This window comes from Oryx dammah, unplaced genomic scaffold (assembly GCF_014754425.2).
Source record: "Oryx dammah isolate SB20612 unplaced genomic scaffold, SCBI_Odam_1.1 HiC_scaffold_20, whole genome shotgun sequence".
Classification (NCBI taxonomy): Eukaryota; Metazoa; Chordata; class Mammalia; order Artiodactyla; family Bovidae; genus Oryx; species Oryx dammah.
The window spans coordinates 69,978,303-69,999,051 of NW_024070204.1; the positions used below are offsets into that span (position 1 = coordinate 69,978,303).

At 48.6% G+C, this 20,749-nt stretch overlaps 1 protein-coding gene across 1 annotated transcript in view; it reads left to right on the plus strand.

Moving 5' to 3' along the window:
• Positions 1 to 1,636: 1,636 nt before the first annotated feature.
• Positions 1,637 to 20,749, plus strand: part of SLIT3 (slit guidance ligand 3) — a 729,977-nt gene continuing 710,864 nt past the window's right edge. The window contains exon 1 of the mRNA XM_040262791.1: positions 1,637 to 1,972. Within this exon, the coding sequence (XP_040118725.1) occupies positions 1,776 to 1,972 (197 nt within the window). The 5' untranslated portion in view covers positions 1,637 to 1,775. The remainder of the gene's footprint in view (positions 1,973 to 20,749) is intronic.

Sequence of the window (20,749 nt, forward strand, 5' to 3'; positions counted from 1 at the left end):
ATCTGCACATGTGTGTTATATGACTGAGTGTGAATGTGTATGAGTATGTGCACACATGTGTTATATGACTGAGTGTGAATGTGTATGAGAGTATGTGGAAGCATGTTTGTATACAAGTGGGTGTGTGTGATATGTGTGATGGTGTGTGTAGGCACTGGTGTATTTGTAGGTATGAGTGTGTGTGTGTATGAATGTGTGTATATGCAAAGGTTCATTCAGATGTTTTCACTGTGAGCAGACCTCAAGTTTGGGCAATACTTCCTCTGGTTCCTGCCCTCTCCCTCCAAACAAACAAACAAAATCATTCCTACAAGTATTTATGGAGCCCCAACACATGCCCTCCCCAGGGCATCTGGAAAAGCTCAGACCTGGCCAATTTAGAGCGGGCACTGGGAGAGGAAGGCACTAGAGGCCAAAGGGATGCCTTGCATGTAATGAGTGTTTTGAAAATCACACTTGTCCTTCTTTGATGCTCCAGACAACCCAGGGAGGCGGGCCCAGACAGTGATGTGGCCTCCTTGCTTTGAGGAAACCAAGGTTCAGGTGACAAGACTGACCCAAAGTCACCTGGTCAGGAAGCAGAAGCTCAAAGCCTAGGAACCCAGCACTGTCAACCCAGGGGTCCACGGCCCAGCCATCACTACTCTCAGCAGCACAGCCAGTGTTGGGGCTGGGCAAAGAAGCAATGATTCCAACTAGGGCTTACCGACAGTGACCTGAACGACTCAGGTGGCCGTTTTCTGACGCTTGTGATCGTGGAGGGCAGTCGTGTCGATGCAACGGGTCCTTCAGGAAGAAGTGGATCTTAGCCAAGATCAGGCAGGATCTTTGAGGATCTTTGTAGATGAGGCAGGGCTGCAGCTTTGATGGACTGTGAAGTAAAACATGGTGAATGAGAGGGCCGCGGTTTGGGGTCCCCCGGGGCTGTGTGACTTCAGGCAAGTCACTTCACTTCTCTGAGCTCTGAGTTTTTAATCTGTAGAATAGGGGTCCACAAATGCCCCCTTGCGGGACGATGTTGGGACAGAAGGGAGAACTGTAAGCAGCATGCCTAGCTCAGTGCCGGAATAAAGAAAATGTGTCACCAGCCTGGTCAGTCCTTGGCTCCCTCGAGTGAAAAAGCCTCAATTCTGGGGCCCTGCTGGCCCAGCGAGTCCCTCTTCCCGCCCGTTCCTTCTCCCTCCTCTGTGGCCTCCTCCCTTCGTGCTCCCCGGTCGCTCCAGCAAAGTTCCCAACTTAGTCGACATGACGCGCGGCGCAGCCAATGGGAGGCGGAGCTGGCGTTTTTGGGGGGGCGGGAGGGGTGGGCCCCGCGTCTCCGGTGTCTGCCCCGCTCAGTGAATGGAGAGAGCGAGCGCCGGCCAGCTCACCCAGCCGCCCCGTGCCCCGGCCGCCGTCGCCGCCGCGCTCCTGAGCCCGGCCCCAGGCCGGACCGCTCCGGGCACCGCGCCCCACTGCGCTCTCCCCAGGTTTCCGACCCGGCCCGCGCCCCGGGCCGCGGTCCGGTGGGGCCAGGGGGCGCTCGGCACCTGGGCACTCCGAGCGATGCGCAGCGGGGCAGCGCCGGCCCCGCCGATGGAGCTGCTGCCGCCGCCGCCGCCCGGCGCGCCCCGCTCCGCCCGCGCCCCGTGCGCCTGAGCGCCGAGCTCGCTCCTCCTCCGCGCTAACTCCGCTGCCCGCTCCCCAGGCCGTCCGTGCTCTTAGCTCATCTCCGCGGGCTCCACGCGTCTTGCCCTGCCGAGGCAGCCTCCTCCGGGCGCGGGCCCTTGCACACTATGGCCCCCGGGCGGACAGGGGCCGGCGCCGCCGTGCGCGCCCGCCTGATGCTGGCCTTGGCGTTGGCGAGTGTTCTGAGCGGGCCCCCCGCTGCCGCCTGCCCCACCAAGTGTACCTGCTCCGCCGCCAGCGTGGACTGCCATGGGCTGGGCCTCCGGGCAGTTCCCCGGGGCATCCCCCGCAACGCCGAGCGCCTGTAAGTACCCCCGCCCCGCCCTACCCCACCCGGGCCACCCACCTGGGTCCCACAGAAGGGCCCCCAGGCGCGCCAGATCCTTCCTTTCCCCTTGGTCGCGTTGGTTGCAGTCTGCCTTCCCCATCTCCTGGATGGATCCTCCACCCTCTGAGTTGGGGGTCTGTGGCTTTGGACAGGTCTAGGGAGAGAGGGCTTGAGGCCCCCTGTGATGAGCGAAGAGCAGTGCCTCTCCATGGGTGAAGGGTTCCAGACGCAGGGCCAACTGACAGTTTCCAAGGAGAATGCTGGCGCAAGGCAAGGGAGTAGATGACACTGCAGCCAGGGAGGTCTTACGGGGAGGTCTTAGGGTGAGAGGAAGGGGCCCCGCGCTATTTGAAGAGGGAGGGAAGAAGAAAGCGGAAGGGTGATGGGGCTGCAAGGGCACGGCGACTAGGAGAGCGGGCTCCGGAGACTGACCAGCTCGGAGATCAGCATGGGCCAGCCGCTCTCTGGCTGCCCTTGCGAGGAAAGTTGAGAGTGTGTCTGAAGGTCTAACTTCTTAGGAACCAAACCATTTCAGAGTGGGTGCTTGCAAAACCCGCCCTGCCTGGAGCGCAGCCTCCGAGAAGCCAAGTTGCAGCCTGGGTGAATTTTTTATGGCTCGGTTATAAATGCCTCTGCGAACGGGGCCGGAGAATGGAAATGCTGACAGCCCTTTAAATGAGAGCGAGCGCTATAATCTTACAAACCGCACTCAACCTCGGATCCTGGGCTTGGCAGCAAGAGGAGAGGCGCTTGGAGAGTGGGGTGGATTGACCCTCGTTTTAACCCCAATTGTGCAACCAAATATTTACTTTTCATATGTCAACGTTTTGGAAACATTTATCATTTTGATCCTCAGACCAATTTCAAAACTTGGACTGAGGTGGGCTCTTTCTAGCCTGCAGTCGGGAGTGAAGAAGGAAGGAGAAACGGTGGAGGGGGGTTGGAAGGGACTGGGAACACAGCCCAGAAGTGGGTGAGGGTTTGCTCTAGCTGGGAGCTTCCTTCTCCCGCTGCCCCTTCCCCACACGTCTTAGAGTAGGCGCAGGGGTCTCTGAGATTCTGCCTTCCCCGCTGTAGTCTGGAGGAGAGTGGCAAGGGACTAAGATGGATTGTCTCAGAGTGTGTTATTCCTGTTAATCACCTCCTGCCCCTTCATTCTCTGTTGCCTACTCTTCCTATGTCCCCGAGCGGAGACTCAGTAGAATTGCCTTCCTTTTTCCTGCTCTCCTTTGGCTCAAAGCATTTTTTTATCCAAATGCAGTGATTATTCTGTGGGGGGTGAACCGTATAGTTCTAGACGGGGGTAGAGCTGAACCTTCATGCATGCAGGTGGAAAATGTAGCTTGGAAATGTGAAATGACTCACCTAAGGCCACACAGCATGTTGGTGGCAGTAAAAGGGCCAGAATCCAGGCTTCCACAACTGAATTCAGACATTATATTCTACCATGCCAGTGAAAAACTTGTTTTAGTGGTGTTTTTGGAAACCTATAACTGATAAACTTAAATTCCCCTCCCTCCTCACACCAGGGCCAACCACATGAGTGAGTGAAATAATAACTGTAGCTAATGTTTAATGAATGCTTTGTGTGCTTCAGTTTGTTTACATGTGTTATCTTACTGAATCTCTACAACCGTCTTATTAGTTACAAAGGTAATGCTTATTATTCCACTTAACTGTTAAGCCTTTTTGTCATTGGCTCAAGGTCATGTAGTATCTAGTTAAGTGTTTGAATTCGAGTATATCTGGCTCCCAAGTGTACAGCCCTTACCCCTCTGCTGGACATCCTTGGAACAAGGGTCAACTTGGACCAAGATCTGTAAATAGATGGTCCTGGGAGGGCTCTCCTTGGGCCGAGGTCTTAGAATAGGCAACTGTTACTGCTGCTTCAGGTGCACTCTGCAAACATTCACTTGCTTTGACATTAGCACTCCTGTTTGGGGTCTCTTTGATAGTTAAAATCATGTGGCATGTTTGAGACTACAAGGAGAGTAGGCCCCTCTACTTCTGGCATGTAGGAAGTCCTCAAAAGCTGCAGGCACAGCTCTGCAGCCAGCATGGTACTGCACTGCCTCCCCCAGGAGACCCAGGCAACTGGGGGCTGCCCATCTGCTCTGTAATTGAAGACACTGGGTAGAAACTGGAGTCCTGGGCTTTCCCATGGGCCTCTGCCATCATGGCCACCAGCAGGCATTGGCAGAGTAGGAGGTGCTTTGGAATGTGTGAATCTCATCTCCCTTGGTTCTGGCCATTGATGTCTCATTTGCTGGGCTTGCATTAGGGTGAAGTGTTTGCCAAGGCTGGCTTTTCATCTAGTCTCTTTCCGCCTCGGAGTGGGGATTGGGGGCAGGTTTTACAAGCAGGCTGGGTCAGAGTTACTGCAAGGATTAGGCACAGCCTCCCAACAGTTCCAATAGTCCTTCATCATCCCACACCCTCTCTGTCAGCTCACATGTAACATTTCAATTCTGCGTACTCTTGGGGGGAGGGGGTGGAGTTTCTGAGTTATGCTAAGCATTTCTTGAGGGAGGAATTTTTCATTCATTCTTCCCTTCATTCATTCAAGAAACGTAACTTGAGTGTCCACTGCATTCCAGTAACTGTATATAAAATCATGGCATATACAGAGGAAAACCAGTAATCCAACTTCAAGAATGTAATCAAAGGATGGAAGAAGGAACTTTCCTTTAGTGAGCCCTTTCAACTTCTCAAGGCTCATTTTTTCATGTGGCTAAGTTTTATCAGCGGGGCTTCCTTGGTGGCTCAGTGGTCAAAAATATGACTGGGGTTTGATTCCTGAGTCCGGAAGATCCCCTGGAGAAGGAAATGGCAATCCACTCCAACATTCTTGCCTGGAAAATCCCATGGACAGAGGAGCCTCGTGGGCTACAGTTCACAGGATCGTGAAGAGTCAAACACGACTGAACGACTAAACAGGAACAACAACAACTTTTGTCAGCGCTGCCCTAAGGTGCTCGGGACCTTCCTAAAAGCCATTTTCTGATCTCAAATGTTTATGTTGCATTTTATAACAAAGAGGAAGCATTTTCTCCCTTCTGCATTCCTGCTATTCTGTCTCCCAAAGAGCCTTTTATGAAGGGGTGTGTGTGTGTGTGTGTGTGTGTGTGTGGTTGTTGCTCCGGTGGTGTTGTGACCGTGTCCACCCATGGCATGCCTTTAAGGGAAACGTACATGAGGATAATGTAGTCACCATTTGGACTTTGCTTCAGGCCTGAAATGGGGCCTGTTAAATTGTTCATAATTAAGCTGGTGTCTGTGAGCCTAGGGGTCTGTGTTCTAGCATACTCTCCATAATGCCAGCACATCACACAGAGAAACTCTCTGCCGTTTATAAACTACTGACAAAAATTTTTTTTCCCCTTCAGTGGGGAGGTGACACCCACAAGAAAGCAAAATAAACGCAGAGGAGAGTTCAGTGTAATTTATTATCCACGGAGCAGAGATAGAGGACGAGGGGAGAGGAAGCGAATGGGGGTGCCTGAAAGAAAACATTTACCATGGAGCACAGAGTAAACAGATGCTGCGTTGACCCTTCTGAGTACAAAAGGAGCCCACAGATGTAATTCTTCTCCAACCACAATCTCAGCCCAGAAAGGAGGAGACGGATGAGCATGAGCTCTCACGCAGGGCCCCTGCGCCCCGTCCCGCCTAGGCAGGCGGAGGCCTGCTCCTCACCCACGGCGAGGTGGTGGCCTGGACAGTGGAGAGGGGCAAGAGTGGACATCTTTGGTTTTTCACTTGGCTCTGGAACATGCTGGAGACTGCTGTATTTAAATAAACATTTCCTGTTTGCGAAGGAATACGGGCTAAAGGCTGAAACGTGAGAATGTGGTAACTTAATTTTCTCCATCACTCCAGATGACGGCAAGCTTCGCCTGTGGTTGGGTCCAATAAAAACCGACACCGTGTCATAGGCTTTCCCTTACTTGACCACAGAGGTCCTGAGGTCAAGTGGGAGACTTTCCAAGATGCTCAACAGCCAGGCCCTGCATCCTGGTACTCCCAGCCCTCCAGGCCAGCTCAGAGGACCAAGAGGCAAACCGGTGGATCCTGGGGCCTCTCTGGACCATCATGGGAATGTGGCCTTTTCAGGGGAGCAGGGTTTTCCTGCTGAGTCTACTGGGTGGGACATAAGCAGCTGAAAAGATCCTGTAGGGTGCTGTGCAACTTAGAATGGATTGCTTTCCTTCTCTGGGCCTCATTTTCCTAAAAGTAGGTTTCTAGTCCAGCCCATGTTTTTCGTGTATAGCCTATAGCTCACTGGTGAGCTGTCAAGGGTCTCTTTCCCACAGCATAGAACCCACATAGTAGGTTTTCAGCAAGTATGTATTAAATAAATTAATGATGAATCTCAAAAGTACACGTCTTTCTTTGGTTCCTACAAGTGAAAGCTGAGTGGTTATAGATGTGCATTTTTATGTATGGCTGCAGGCTACTTACTAGTAACCTATTATATGAGTTATTAGGATTTCTAAAATTTAGCTTTCATGAGCTAAAATTATTGCTTTACTAGAGTTACCAAGGAGTGATCCATTCTGGAGTCTGGTTGCCAGGCGTTGCTAAGCAATCTTGCAAAACTCCTACTGTGCACACGCCCATGAAAAGAGCTAGAAATCCCGATCACTTAAACTATAGGACTTTTTAATCAGAAGCTCATCAGCATTATCCTCCACTCTGTGGGTTTTGATTGCTACTCTGCTTGTAATAATCCATGTGTTTGTAGGTTCGCTGTTAAGTTTTGCTTTTGCACATGAGCTGGGCCTTGTTTACTTCTGCATATTTGCTACTTTGTTTCTCTCCAGTTCCCTTTGTTGTCACTGAGTTGTTTCTCCCCTGGAAAGCGAGAACAACAGGTCTGAGAGCTGGGGAGTCTTTGGTACCAAGTGGGTGATGCAAGATGACTTCAGAGCCCTATACCTCCTGGTTCAGGCCTGGTCTCTGGAGACAGACAGCTCTGTTCTGGCTCTGCTCCATCTTTGCTGTTGCACTTGGGACAGGTCACCCCACTCCTCTGGGCTGCCATCTGTTTCATCCCTTTGTACCATATTTCCACACCTGTATACAGGGATGGCACTCACACTGGCCCCTGTTGGAATGCTATGCCTGTGGCCCAAGGCATCCATGTGAAGCACTCAGCACAGTGCCCAGCATGTTGCTTTTCCAACTACCATCCTTATCTGTACAGGGCACAGAGTCAGTGTTCCTTTGAGGGACAATTAAATGAAATAATGCACCGGAAGTGCTTAACACAGTACCTGGCACATAGGCCTCTACAAACTCTTAATGATTGTGACCACAGTGGTTATTTCCATTTCTTCATCTCGGGCCTCATCCAGCTGGAAGTTTTGAGATGCCCACTCGAAGTGTGCCTGTCGGGGCAAGTTCCCTGCCTGCACGTAGGCCGTACCCAATCCCTTCGTGCCCGGTTCCCTCCCTCTCCTCCCCAGCTAAGCCCAGGTTGGCCTCTGTTTCATAAAAATGAGATTACGGTTGAAGTGGTTCATATCTTTTCCATGGGCGTGCTGCTCTGTGAAATATTTAAATAAGGAATGCATTTTATTTATTTATTTTGAGGGGGTTGGATTTACATGTGGAATTTTTGGCCCTGACTTTATTTTTTCAATGCTTATTCCTTCTGTCTTTGCCTAAATACCTACTTTTACTGACTTCCCTTGTCTGCCTCTGTTACTGCTTTTACTTGAAACAGCTGTATTTACTACCATGCTCCACCCTTGTTATGTAAGGTGGTCTTAACCCTTTTTATAACTGCTGGAAAAACAAAAAACAAACAAAAACAAGGCATATTTTTTTTTTCCTGAGAGATTTTCTGAAGCACTACTAATTCTGGATAGAGTAGATCTGAGGGTGCCCTGCTGTGGTTTCTGGTGTTGAGTTTTTTGAGGCTCCCGATTATTCATTATTCTCCAGACTTAAATTTAAATCCGTCTTACTCAGATGGGGAGAACTCTGCTGGGAGACCTAGACTGTGTTTTGAAACTACTGCTCGCTCCGGTCTGCTGAAAGGCTCCGCTTTCCTTCCCACCCTCTGTGGTCTTCGTGGCTGTTACTGGCCCCCGTGCTTGGTCCAGCCATTCCCCCAGAAACTGTCAAGTGTGTGTGATGAAAGATCCTCAATACTGAGCAGATTGGGAAGTGGGAAAGGAATACTTTTGTGAGCAGAGGTGTGGATTTCAGAGCCAGATGGGGCTCCAGTCCTGGTTCACTGTTTAACTAGCTGGGTCACCTCAGTGTCTTCATTTATAAAATGGGAATGAGAATCATCCCCTTAAATGGGACGCTGTATCAGGTGTATAGATTGCATGGATCCCAGCGCATCCTCCATAAATACACCTATTTTCATACTTATCACAATTCTTATTGACTGTGGTCTTCATTCTGGAGCACACTCAAGATAAAGCCTGTTTGGAAAAATATAGGTTTTGAGGATGAAAGAGGTCCTCTTGTCCAAGTTTCAACCATGTGCAGATTGGAAGCACCAGTGTAATTTGGGGGAAAGTGGTCATTCTCCTTTGTTTGATTACATTTAGTGGTGAGGCCCTCAGTTCTTCCTAAGGCGATTTATTCCATTTTTAAAGGCAGTTCTAAGAAAAAATTTTTCTTTGTTTAGGGGTTGGACTTAACTCCCATTACTTGTTATTACACAGAGCAAGCAGAATCCTTTTCCCAAATGATAGGATTTCAGACATCTTACTGCTGTTGTGTTTCTCAGCACCCGCTTACCCAAGCCTTCTCTTTTCTTCCATAAACTTTTATAATTACCTCAGCTATTCTGTGTGTGTTAGACTTTGAGACAAGCACTCTCTCCTTTCATAGTTTTCTTCCTTTAACTGGACCCCAGTCCTCTCTGCCTTGCGTTGGTTTGAATGAGGCCCTCCAGGCCCTCGCTGTCTCGCCTCCTGGCAGGGCCTACTGCAGGGCCTCTTCACTTGGCTCAGCCCCACCCCTGGGTCGGCTCGTTCGGACCCTGCTGGTCACCGTCTGCCCAGGGTCTCCCCGGTCCTCCGTGCTGTTCACCTTACTTTCTCCCATCCTCGACTTGTGCCCTTGACTTTTGGCATCTAAGTGCAACACTTTGCACTTATCCTAATTAAGTTTTGGCGAATAGTTTCACTTCATCAGCCTTTCAGGAACGTTGCTCTGTTGAATTTCCTTCCGGCACGTTAGCCACTCCTCTCCTCATCCCCTCTGCAGTTTTAGTGAGCTTGCCCTATAGATCTTTATCCAGGTTGTCAATACAGTCAGCAGCGTTCTCTTGGTTTGTTCCCACATCTTTCTATGGTCTGGGGTGTAGATTACGCAGGTCCATTGTCCTGTTCTTCCTGGCTGGGGTAGATACAAATCTTGAGGTCTTACTGGCCTGTAGCATCTTCTTTCCCTGGAGTTCTATTGTTCGTGTTTTCTCGGGAATGATTTCCTATCAATGTTTAATTTCCCCCGTGTGTTGAATTTTCTCTGTACTCTTGGTTTCTTGTAGCCTTTTCCTTCATGACTTTTGCTTCATCCTTTTCTATCAAGTTTGGTGCCAGAAGCCCCATCAGCCTACGATGTGGGGTGTGTGCGTGTGTGTGTGTAGGTGTGTGTGTGTGGGGGTAGGTGTGTTATTCTCTCCTGTGAAATATTCTAGCCTGAGAAATCAGGCCCTTCTTTTCAGCCGCATGGCCCATCTGAGAACCTCCGTTTCTCAAAGTGATTTCTTTGACTGTCTGGTGCCCCCTGGTACAGAGCCCGTTTGCTTGGAGAGTGGGTGAACGAATGTGAGGCAGGACACGGTGCAGAGGACTGCAGTGTCCAGGTGCTCCTGAGGCCTCTGTAGACATAGATGGCAGTGGCGGTGGTGCTCTCCCCCTCCACCACCGCGCCCGTTCGTGGGGCCCTTGTCTGGGCCTAGTGCTGGTCTCCCTCTTGACATGCACAGACTCAGTCTTCAAACCGTCATGCCAAACAGGAACTCCTTGTGTCCCCGTTTTACAGGTAAGGAAACAGAGTCAGTGAGGTCCCTTCCGCAGGTGGTAGGTGTGGAGCCAGGGTTTTTCCAGGCAGGCTGGTCTCCCGTCTGCGCTCTCACCACCGGTCATGTTACCCTTCCCCAGGTTGAGTTAGCACACCCTTGTCCATTCTTCCAAACCCAGTTCTCAAAGAAGGACCAGAAGGGAGAAAAGCAAGATCCTATTGAATGAGTGAGAACCTACTGATGCAGGGTATCCAGAGAGGGGTTCCGATGTTATGTTCTGGCCACTTGGCAAAAGAGCTAGCCTGTCCAGCTTGGGGACGTATTAATAGGTGATGTTTGAATTGGAGAAGTGGGTTCCCGTGGCTAGAAATAGGAATGTAGTTTAGATTCACAGAGCTCACAATTATAAGAAACCCAAGAGGGCCTGAGCCCCATTTAACATGATAAGGGTTGCTCTTAAGAAAGTTTCATCTAATAGGGGCATTTAGAGTGTTTAGGACTAAACCCAGTCTTAGGGAAAATGTCACCATGGTTATGTGGCTAATTACTATGATTTTTTATTTTAGATTTGAGGGGAATAACCCTCCAAGAACATTCTAATGTGGCTTCTTTTTTTTTTAATATGGGCCATTTTTTTAAAAGTCTTTATTGAATTTGTTACAATATTGCTTCTGCTTTTTTTATTTGTTTGTTTTGTTTCAGATTTTTGGCTGCAAGGCATGTGAGCTATTAGCTCTCTGACCAGGGTCTGAACCTGTACCCCCGCAGTGGAAGGCGAAGTCTTAACTGCTGGACCACCAGGGGAGTCCCCTGATGAGCCTTCTTGGCGGGCGTTTTTCCCCATGAGTATCTGCCTAGCTCTTGCCAGGGATTGTCTTTCCTTCTAGCTGGTGGTACCACTCGCCTTCTTTCAGCCGTGACCTCTGGACTTCTGCCACCCTGAGGTTGGGTCCTGCTGGTACAGGATGTGTATAAGATGCAGCCTCACTGGAATGAACGCGACTTCACTTTTCATGGTTTTATCACTGCTTGTGTGGGCTCAGGTTCCTCTTCTCTTGTCCGAAATGCCAGTCTGAGTTCCTGACCCCTGATTCATTCCGCACTTTGGCAACAGCGTGGAGTGTGGTTCCTGAAAGTCTGCCAGCGCATTGAACCACCCACCTTGACTCCCTCTTGCGTTTCTCAGCCTCCCTAGTTTCCGTCTGCTCCCGGCATCCCCCCTCCTTGCTCCCCTGCCCTCAGTTAGTAGATACACCGGCTCAGGTCCATCTGCATAGTGTGTCTGTGGTCTCTTCTGATCTGAGGTTTGTGGGCTTGACCATGGGTGTGTGAATCTTGTGTGTCTCTCCTGGCCCCCGCCTTGACCCTTCCAAGCTTGGCTTCTTACCTAGTCCTGCCCTGCAGGTAGCTCTCCATTGCCTAGTACTGAATTTGGACTTTGACCATCTAAACCTCAGTTCCTGAGATTGTCTTTCAGGAGGATCTTTGTGGCCGGGACCTTAGTTGGAGACTGGAGACTGCCAGTCTGTTGCTGTGTCCTGAAGACAGCCTGAGACTTCGTCTTCAGGGCCACCCGGAGTCTTCCATAATGCCCAGGGTGGTGGGGAGAGGTCCTCTTGGGCTGTCCCCTGTGAATGATGACTACAATATGCTCCTAAACTCCATGCAACCCAAGCAGAGAATAGAACAGCTTCTTCTGTGCTGGAAAACTCAGCACTGATGATTTCATTGGCGAGCTGTCCTGCTCAGAAATGTGTTATGAAAGTGTCTGGATCATCTAGTGCTTTCTGATATTCTGCTGCTCCCCTACACCTCTGCCAAGCTCTGTAATGTAGGTAGAAAGTGTTTTATATATGAGGTTTCAAAGAGGTGTTAATGTGAAACCAATGGAGAGTACAGTTTGATATAACCTTTAATGAGGAAAAAGACCTAGGGAGAAACCTCGTTTCCATCCATTTTTTAACTGCAGAAACTTACAGGAGTATCTTTTGGAGTCTTAATTGTCTCATCTGTAACCTTTAGAATGGTGGGAGCAACACTTCTCTCATGGCACTGATGCAGAGTTTGAATGAGATCAAATGTCTGCAAATGTCTCCTAAATCTAGTACCGTGGCAATGACTTACTGACGCCACCCACAGGAGCTTTATGAGCTAAATCCTGCATCTAAAAGATGATCAGGGTTCGTCTTAGCATCTTATATTTATAGGTGAGGAAACAGCAAATTCAAAGGACTTGCTCAGGGTCACCCATGTTTTTGAATTTTGACTGGGCTTTTCCTGTTCATTTATCAAGATGCATCTTTTACAGATGCAAACAGAGCCTCATACCAATACCAGTAACCCAGCCAGGTGGAGTTGAGAGAACTTTTCATCTGAGTAATTACTAACCAGCAATCTCAAGAAAGTAGAACCACGTAAGGGGCTCCTTGAACGATGGAGTCATTTAAAGGAGCTATTTATTGAGTGCTGATGCTGGGAAAGATTGAAGGTGGGAGGAGAAGGGGATGACAGAGGTTGAGGTGGTTGGATGGCATCACCAACTCAATGGACATGAGTTTGAGTCAACTCTAGGAGTTGGTGCGGGACAGGGGGGCCTGGTGTGCTGCAGTCCATGGGGTCGCAGAGAGTCAGACACAACTGAGCGACTGAACTGAACTGAACAATGATGACTGGGGCTTCCCAGGAGGTAAGATGGTAAAGGAATCTGCCTGCGGTGCTGGAGATACAAGAGGTGTGGGTTCGATCCCTGCGTTGGAAAGATCCTCTGGAGAAGGAAATGGCAACCCATTCCAATACTCTTGCCTGGAGAATCCCATGGAGCCTGGCAGGCTGCAGTCCAGGGGGTCACAAAGAGTTGGACACGGCAGAGCACAGCGCAGCTCAGCAGCATAGAATGACGGCCAAAGCAAGTGAAACATCCTTATATCCGGAACAGCTCAAAGTAATATGGAACTCAATCTGGGCTGAGCTTTCCCACCAGATGACTGACACGGTGAAAGCCACCATGCTAGGTTCAGAGAAGAAGAGATTTATGGGGTGATGAGGAAAATGAAGGATGAGACATTGAGCCTTCAGGAACCACTGGTGAAAGCAAGCCCCACTCATCCCTGCTAGTGGGTACAATATGTAGGAAAACTCACACATCATAAAAAAAAAAAAAGTACAAGTAGAATTTGAAAAAAAAAAACAACGCATGGGGAAAATATTAATATGAGAACAATTGTATCTGAGAAAGAATTCAAGTATGCCTCCACAGCTAGCTGGCAAACAGCACAAGTTCTGCATTTTATTAGAGTCCTGACTCTGCGCGGAACACTGACCTTATTTGAGAAGCATTTCATAAACACTGACACAGAGCACAGCAGCATTTGAGGCCATGAGGAGACACAGGGCCTCCTTTCGGAGACCAGCTTCCTCTCCTGGGCCACCCTGGCTGTAACTAGACCACTGGACATGGTCTCCCTGATGCTGATGCCGCCAGTCTTCTCTCTGAGGCGTGACAAAGCAGGCAGGAGCTTCCCTAGGGGACAGTGAAGAAGCGGGCTTTGGACCACAGGTTGCTCTTTGGACAGTTTTGCCTGGGAGTTGGGTAGTTGATGGGGAAGATAGCTTTGAGGGGAAGGGTCTGAGAACTTCCATTTGGGCCAGTTTCTTTTTTGGAGAACTCAGTTTGTGCCTGTACATGTGGCTGACTGTGTGGTTCCTGGGTGCCATTCAGCTGATCCTTTGGAAGGGAAGACCTGGGGCTTGCAGTAGCCCTGAGAAATGTATGCAGTACATCTCCTCCTGCTAGAAACTGGCACTTTCCTCTCCATCTGCTGCCAGCTTACAAGTCCTGAATTTCTGCCATGGAACTTGGTTCTGTCCCTCCCCCTCATTCCCTTCTCTAGCCAGGAGATTTGCAAGCTTTGCAAGTAGCTCTGGAGATCATCTGGTCTACCCGCTTGCCACTGATCTCAACCCAGCCGGACAGATAGGTGTCTCAGAACTGTAATTGGAGGGGACCCAAGCTTTGCGGTGTGAGCTGCCTTCATGAGAAGCCTGTCCTGCTTTCATTTCAGCCTCAGTCACAGCATTTGGTCCTCAATAATGATCACTCAGAGCTGTAGGAAGCCTCTGCCAATCTGAGAAACCAGGGGGACAGAAGGTACCAAATCTAGTCCTAAATAAATAAATAAGGAATATTGTGGAACCCAAGGGGAGAGGTACCAAGGGAGCTTGATGAAGGTATAGAAAGGGAAGATCCCAGATTGAAGGCAAAAAAAAAAAACCAAACAGCTGGGAACCAGGACTAGAGAAAAAATCCAAAATGGGAAGGCCAGTTACTTCATGGGCGGTTTTAATGTCTAAGGCTCTCCCCGCCCCCTTCTAATTACTTCATGCCACGAGATGGTAACCAGTCGGCTTTGTTTACTCTGTTCAGGCGCACATTTTAACACCGAGACACTTCCCTTACGCTTCTTCCTGCCATGTGCCTTCCTTATATGTTCTAGAAATTTTGCAAAGACTGAAATCTCCTCTAGGATTTTTTCCTAACTGGAGCTGCATGCTGATTCGAGCCATATTCAGCCAGGAAGCCCTCTTCCCGTCTTTAAAACAAGAGCCATCTCCCTCTGAGAAGACCGCGCTACAGTTCCTTTGTCTGCGTTGCTAACGAACAAGGAGGTCCCATTGCAAAACGGCGTTTCATGAGCAGAGTGGGGCTGATAGCACCTCTTGCCAAATGTGACTGTGTGTAGTTGTGTGGGGGTGTGGGGGGAAACAGCTTTGTCAAGTGGAGGGCTGAGGGAGGCAGCTCTGGGGAATTTTTAGCAACTGCAGCATGGTGTGGTGGAAAGAATGTTTGCCTGGGAATTTGGAGACCTGGCTGTACCTCTGACATACTGTGTGACCTTGGACAAGTCACTTGACCTCTCTGGGCCTCAGTTTCCTCATCTTCTAAGGGGACAAAGGGAGGAGGCTGGCAGATCTCCAAGGATCATTTCAACCCTATACATCTTCACTTCTCCGGCTGGGATTTGGGGTTTAGACCTGAGCCAACAAGTAACCAACCCCAGGGACTTTCTAGAGGCAATCGAGAGGCCAGAACAGCTGCTTCAGGGAGTGGCTGGTCCTTGATTAAGGCTCAAATAATTAGCTCAGTTCCCCAGTAAGCCTTCTGAAATTAAGAAAGAAAAAGATGTTTAGTGTCAAAAAAAGCAGTTGGTGTTTCTGAAAACTGATTGGCTCTGGGCTTTGTAGACTCTGCACAGGCAGAATGTCCCTCCTTCCGTAGCAGAGCAGTTCACAATACTGACGCTGGAGTTAGTGTGGCCAGGGCTTGAACTAGCTAAGCAGTCTTGGGCATGTCCTTTAATAGACACCTGTGTCCTTGGGCTGCGGGAGGATCAAATAAGGTGTTACGTGTCAAGCTTAGAGGACATGCCTGGTCTTAAATAACCACTTTAAAAGCCATTATTCTGATTACTTATGGCTGATTCGAACTTCCCTGGAGGCTCGGAAGGTAAAGGATCTGCCTGCTCTGCAGGAGGCTGAGGTTTGATCACTGGGTCGGGAAGATCCCCTGTAGAAGGGAATGGCAACCCACTCCAGTATTCCTGCCTGGAGAATCTCACAGACAGAGGAGCCTGGCGGGCCTCAGTCCACGGGGTCCCAGGGTCGGACACGACTGAGCAACTAAGCATGCACGCATGGTTGGTTTACAACCCACTGCCAAAACTTAGTGTTGTAAAACCATGGCCAGTTAATTATGGCCCATGATTCTGCGGGTCAGGGTGCGGGACCTGGTTCTGTAGGATGGCTCGTCTCTGCTTCCAGATGTGTGACATGTCGTGGAGAGAAGGGAAGGGCTATGGGAGACTTGAATGGGTGAATACTAAAATCATCTTCAGGCTGTTCACCCACATGTCTGGCCCCCAGATGGTTTAACTTGAAGATGGCCCTGTGGGGATTCTTGACCAAAGTGCCTGTGTGTAACCCCTCGATGTGGCTTGAGCTTCCCTGAAGCATGAGGGCCTTAGAGTGATCTAACTTCTTATGTGGAGGCTCAGAACGCTAAGAACCCTTGGGTCAGTAAATAACCCAGGAGCTACATGACTTTCTATAAACTAGCCTTAGAAGTAACATAGTATCCCTTTGGTGTATTCTATTGCTGTAAACAACTGCATACTAGCCCAGGTTAAAGAGGAGGAATCTTCCTTCTGGAAGGAAGAAGTCCCAAAGAACTTGTGGCTATGTTTATAAAACCTAATAGTCATATAGTTATCATGGTTATTTTCCATACCTTGTAAATAATATCCTAACAAGATTAAAAGCTTCTTGAGGGCAGGGGCTGTGTTTCTCTATGGGTTAAGTACAATGCTCGCGAAAATAAAACCAAGTCAATGCATTAAAAAAAATCAAATTGAATTAAATAGACAGGAGGTTTGGTTGAAAATCCCTCAGTTTTTAAAGCCAAAGAGATTTGGATTTAAAAAAACCTGGGCTAAAAATGTGCCCTTTGTCAAATTATCAATAATGGTCTTTCTAGACTCAGTTTTCATACCAAAAAAGATGATAATACCTATTTCAAGGACTGTTATAAAAATTAGCTAAATGCCCAACATGTAGTTGATGCTAATGGGCATTGTGAAGCATCCTGGCACTGTGGCAAGCACACGGATGCTCAAGCTGGCAGCTCTGGGTCCAAGTCCGCTGCTTATTGTCCTGTAGCAATAGACAAGTCCTTCTACTATGTGGAGTCCTAAGAGCCTCATCTGTAAAACGGGTATAATGGTAAATACCTTTTAGGGTTATCGTGAGGACGAGAAATGCATCAGCTAAAGCTTTTAGCTCAGTCCCTGACACTTAGTAGAGACTTAATACATAGTACCTATAAATTGGGCAGCTGCAGCTAACAATTGTAGTTCTCTTGTTTGTATATTGAATCATCCACGAATTTACGTATTGAACAATTATGTATTTAATTACACAATAGCCTCGTTTCCCAAGCCCCTGCATTCTAGGATCTTTTGATGTCTAGATCTGGGAGGATACGCTTATGGGATAGAAAGCTGGTTCTGTTTTGGTAAGGAGCCAGCTAGGGACAGTGCCAGCCAGGAGGAGAAGGAGATGACAGAGGATGAGATGGTTGGATGGCATCACTGACGCGATGGACATGACTTTAAGTAGGCTCTGGGAGTTGGTGATGGACAGGGAAGCCTGGCGTACTGCAGTCCATGGGGTTGCAAAGAGTTGGACACGACTGAGCAACTGAACTGAACTGAACTGAGGGACAGTGCTCTGTTTGAATACTTCTGCAGCTGACCTTTTCCTTTTGACCCCACAGCGCCCCCTAGCTTCCTCCAATGATAACCATTTTTCTGGAATAACCATATAGTTCTTTTTCCTTTTGGATCTATACTCTTTCTTACTATTGTGTAGAATAGTAGTGTCAGTCAGTCAGTCATGTCTGACTCCTGAGACCCCATGGACTCCAGGACCAGGCTCCTCTGTCCATGGAATTCTCCAGGAAAGAATACTGGAGTAGATGGCCATTTCCTTCTCTGGGGATCCTTCCAACCCAAGGATCAATCCCAGCTCTCCCACACTGCAGGTAGATTCTTTACTGTCTGAGCACCAGGGAAGCCACTGCTGTGTAACTGTGGGCAAACATGCTGGCTCTTACCTGTGTCTGTCTTTGTTGTTGCATTTTTTAAAAAGCACTGTTTTCCTGGCTCAAGATGGGTGGATTCTGCCAGCCGTGTCTGGGTGGTGCCAAGCAAGGACATCATGCTTAATTTTTCCAGGTAGTTTCTGGGATCTGAGCTCAGTTAGGAGCTTCTCCTTTTCTTCCCTAAGATCTCCTAAAAGCCTTTTAAAAATAATTCTAGATAATCTGATCAAATAAATTGACCTTGTTCTTAGAAAAATGCACAAAATCACAATATTTAGCAAATGATTTTGAAGCCATTCACATTTTTCTGGGTGGCAGTTTTATTCTGAATGACCCTATCTGTTTCAACGATTACATGGACTTCTGGGTTTTTGCTGTGTTCTAGTTGAGGTTCACGGACTTTGCAGGTGGCTCAGTGGTAGAGAATCTGCCTGCCAATGCAGAAGACATGGATTGGATCCCTGGGTCAGGAAGATCCCCTGGAGGAGGAAATGGTAAACCATTCCAATATTCTTGCCTGGAGAATCCCATGGACAGAGGAGCCTGGCAGGCTATAGTCCATGGGGTCACAAAGAGTCAGACTCGACTGGTGATGAGCACGCCCACACGCATGCTGTTAAGGTTCGTAGTGTACCTGTGAGATGGTCTTCTGTCTTCACGCTTTTTAAGTCCCTCCATCCCCTGGATCAGAGAAGACTTGTGTGTTGTGGCTGCCGAGGATTCAGCCTCGCTTCCTAGAAGAATATTGTCTTTTGCCCCCATGGGATATAGTCTGGTGGATTTGTAATCAGGGACCTTGCCTTCTCCAAGTCAAGGGATCGGCTCATAGCCCAGGTCAGGTCTGTCTGGGACTTCCTCCTGGAATTGGAATCTGAACCAGAGGGACAAAGAAGTTGGACAAGATGTCTTGCCAAATCTTGTAAGTATTGTGCAGGGACCAAACATCCCTGCTTTCCCTTCCCCAGACCTGATTTTAAGATTCCCATTGGCTCCAGAAGACCGTTATGCCTTCCAGTGAATTCCCCTCTGCTGAAGATTATAAACTTACAACCAAATAACTCTAACTGAGAAAGCCACAGGCAGCAAACTTCAGGGAGAAAGTGGCATAATGAGAAAGATTATGCCTGGCATTTGGAGAAAGGCAGACTCTGGTTTGAATCACAGTATTACCATTCACCAGCTGGGTGCCCTTAGGCAAGTTCACTTTGCTCTTAGGATGTCAGCATCATTGTAAAATAACGGTAATGAGTCTTGAAATTCAGATTCTCAAACTTGGTTGTGTGTTGGAATCACCTGGGGAGATTTAAAAATTACTGATCCTTGGATTCCATCTCTAGTGATTCTGTTTTAATGATTTTGAGGTGCTTCCTGGATGTTGTGATTTTTGTAAAGTTTCCAGGTATTTCTGATGTACAGCAGTGTTTTGGAAAACTGACCTAAAGAAAAGTTCCCAATTATAGAGAATACTAAATGAGATAAGTTATGTAAAACAGCTAGCATCATGTTCCTGTTGTTCAGTCGCTAAGTTTGTGTCTGACTGTTTGCAGCCTCATGGGCTGCAGCGTGCCAATCTCCCTTGCCCTTCACCATCTCCCCAAGTTAGGTAGCTTTATCTAGGGACTGATAAAAGTCACTCTCCTTTCCTTTTCCTTCTTAAGGTGAGCTCGAATCACTTGCTTTTGCTTCTAGCACAGTTTTCTTTGTTTGGAGTAGTCATAGCAATGCCTGACAACCACGGTGCAATATAACCCTGATTATTTATACCACTTGAGGTGAAGGCCAATCGTCAGTGTGGCCAGAATTATAGAATATACAAAAATGTGATTACTTTCACATCCATGGAATAACTAGGGCGAGTTCAACAATGCTTTCTGAGAACATTCTATGGACTAACTGCTTTAATGGATAGATGAAATTGATTTATAATTACTATGGCAACAGCAGAATGGAATGATGTCTTCCCAAGGGACCTGGATTAAGACCCAAGAGGATTCTTTCCCAGGTCTGCCCTGCAACCTGCAGCGTGACTTGCCTCAAGCAGTTTAGCTCTCAAGCTCTCAGTTTCCCCGGATCCTATTATCTAGCTGGTGCAGCTTCAACAGTATCTTTTAAGGAAATATGTCAATATGACTTATTCAGACAAGGATGAGAAGAATCTAAGGAAGCAGAGTGAAAGCAGGGCCTTGAAACTCTTAGAGGAGATACTGTCTATGTATCTGTGTGCTGTTTCTCCCATCTGCTACCCGCTTAGCTCCTACCCCACAGCCCCTCCCACATCTTGCCTTCTAGAAACTTACCCAAACCTCTGTCTTTATAAGGGGCTTCTCTGGTGGCTCAGATGATAGAAGAATCTGCTTGCAATGCAGGAGACCCAGGTTTGATCCCTGCGTCAGGAAAAGATCCCCTGGAGAAGGGAAAGGCTACTCACTCCAGTATTCTTGCCTGGAGAATTCCACAGACAGAGAAGCCTGGCAGGCTACAACAGTCCATGGGGTCGCAAAGAGTGGGACATGACTGAGTGATCAGCACTTTTGCTACATTTATAAAATCTTTTCTGCAAAGAGGATGCAAAGGGAAAACGTCCATCTACCCAAGGCTTTTCTACCTCAGTGCTGTTGACATTTTGAATGGGATATCTTGTCATTGTGAACTGTCCTGTTCATTTTATAGTGTTGAGTACCATCCCTGACCTCTAGTGCTGGACTGCAGAAGCACCCCTCCCTAGTCTGACAACTAAAGAGTGTCTCCAGACATTGCCGGATGTCGCCTGGGGAACTGGATCCCCTGGTGGAGAGCCACTGGCCTCCCCATCTCAGTGACGTGTGTCTCCGCTCAGGAAGCATCGGTGTGTGTGCACGGTGGTTCACCTCCGCAGCGCGCTCCGGGATGCGCCCAGACGGCCGAGGGCCTTGAGTGACACTGTCAGGAGCGGGGTCTGAGTTGCAGAGAAGTCAGTGTAACAGTAACAGCGCCCAGGCCTGCCCTTTACTGAGGGTGTGTTCTGTGTCACACGCACAGCTAAGCGCTTGATGTGTTACATTGTCTCCTTAAAGCTTCACATTGACAGGATTTGCAAGCCAATGGCCAGTGGACCAGAACCCGCCCT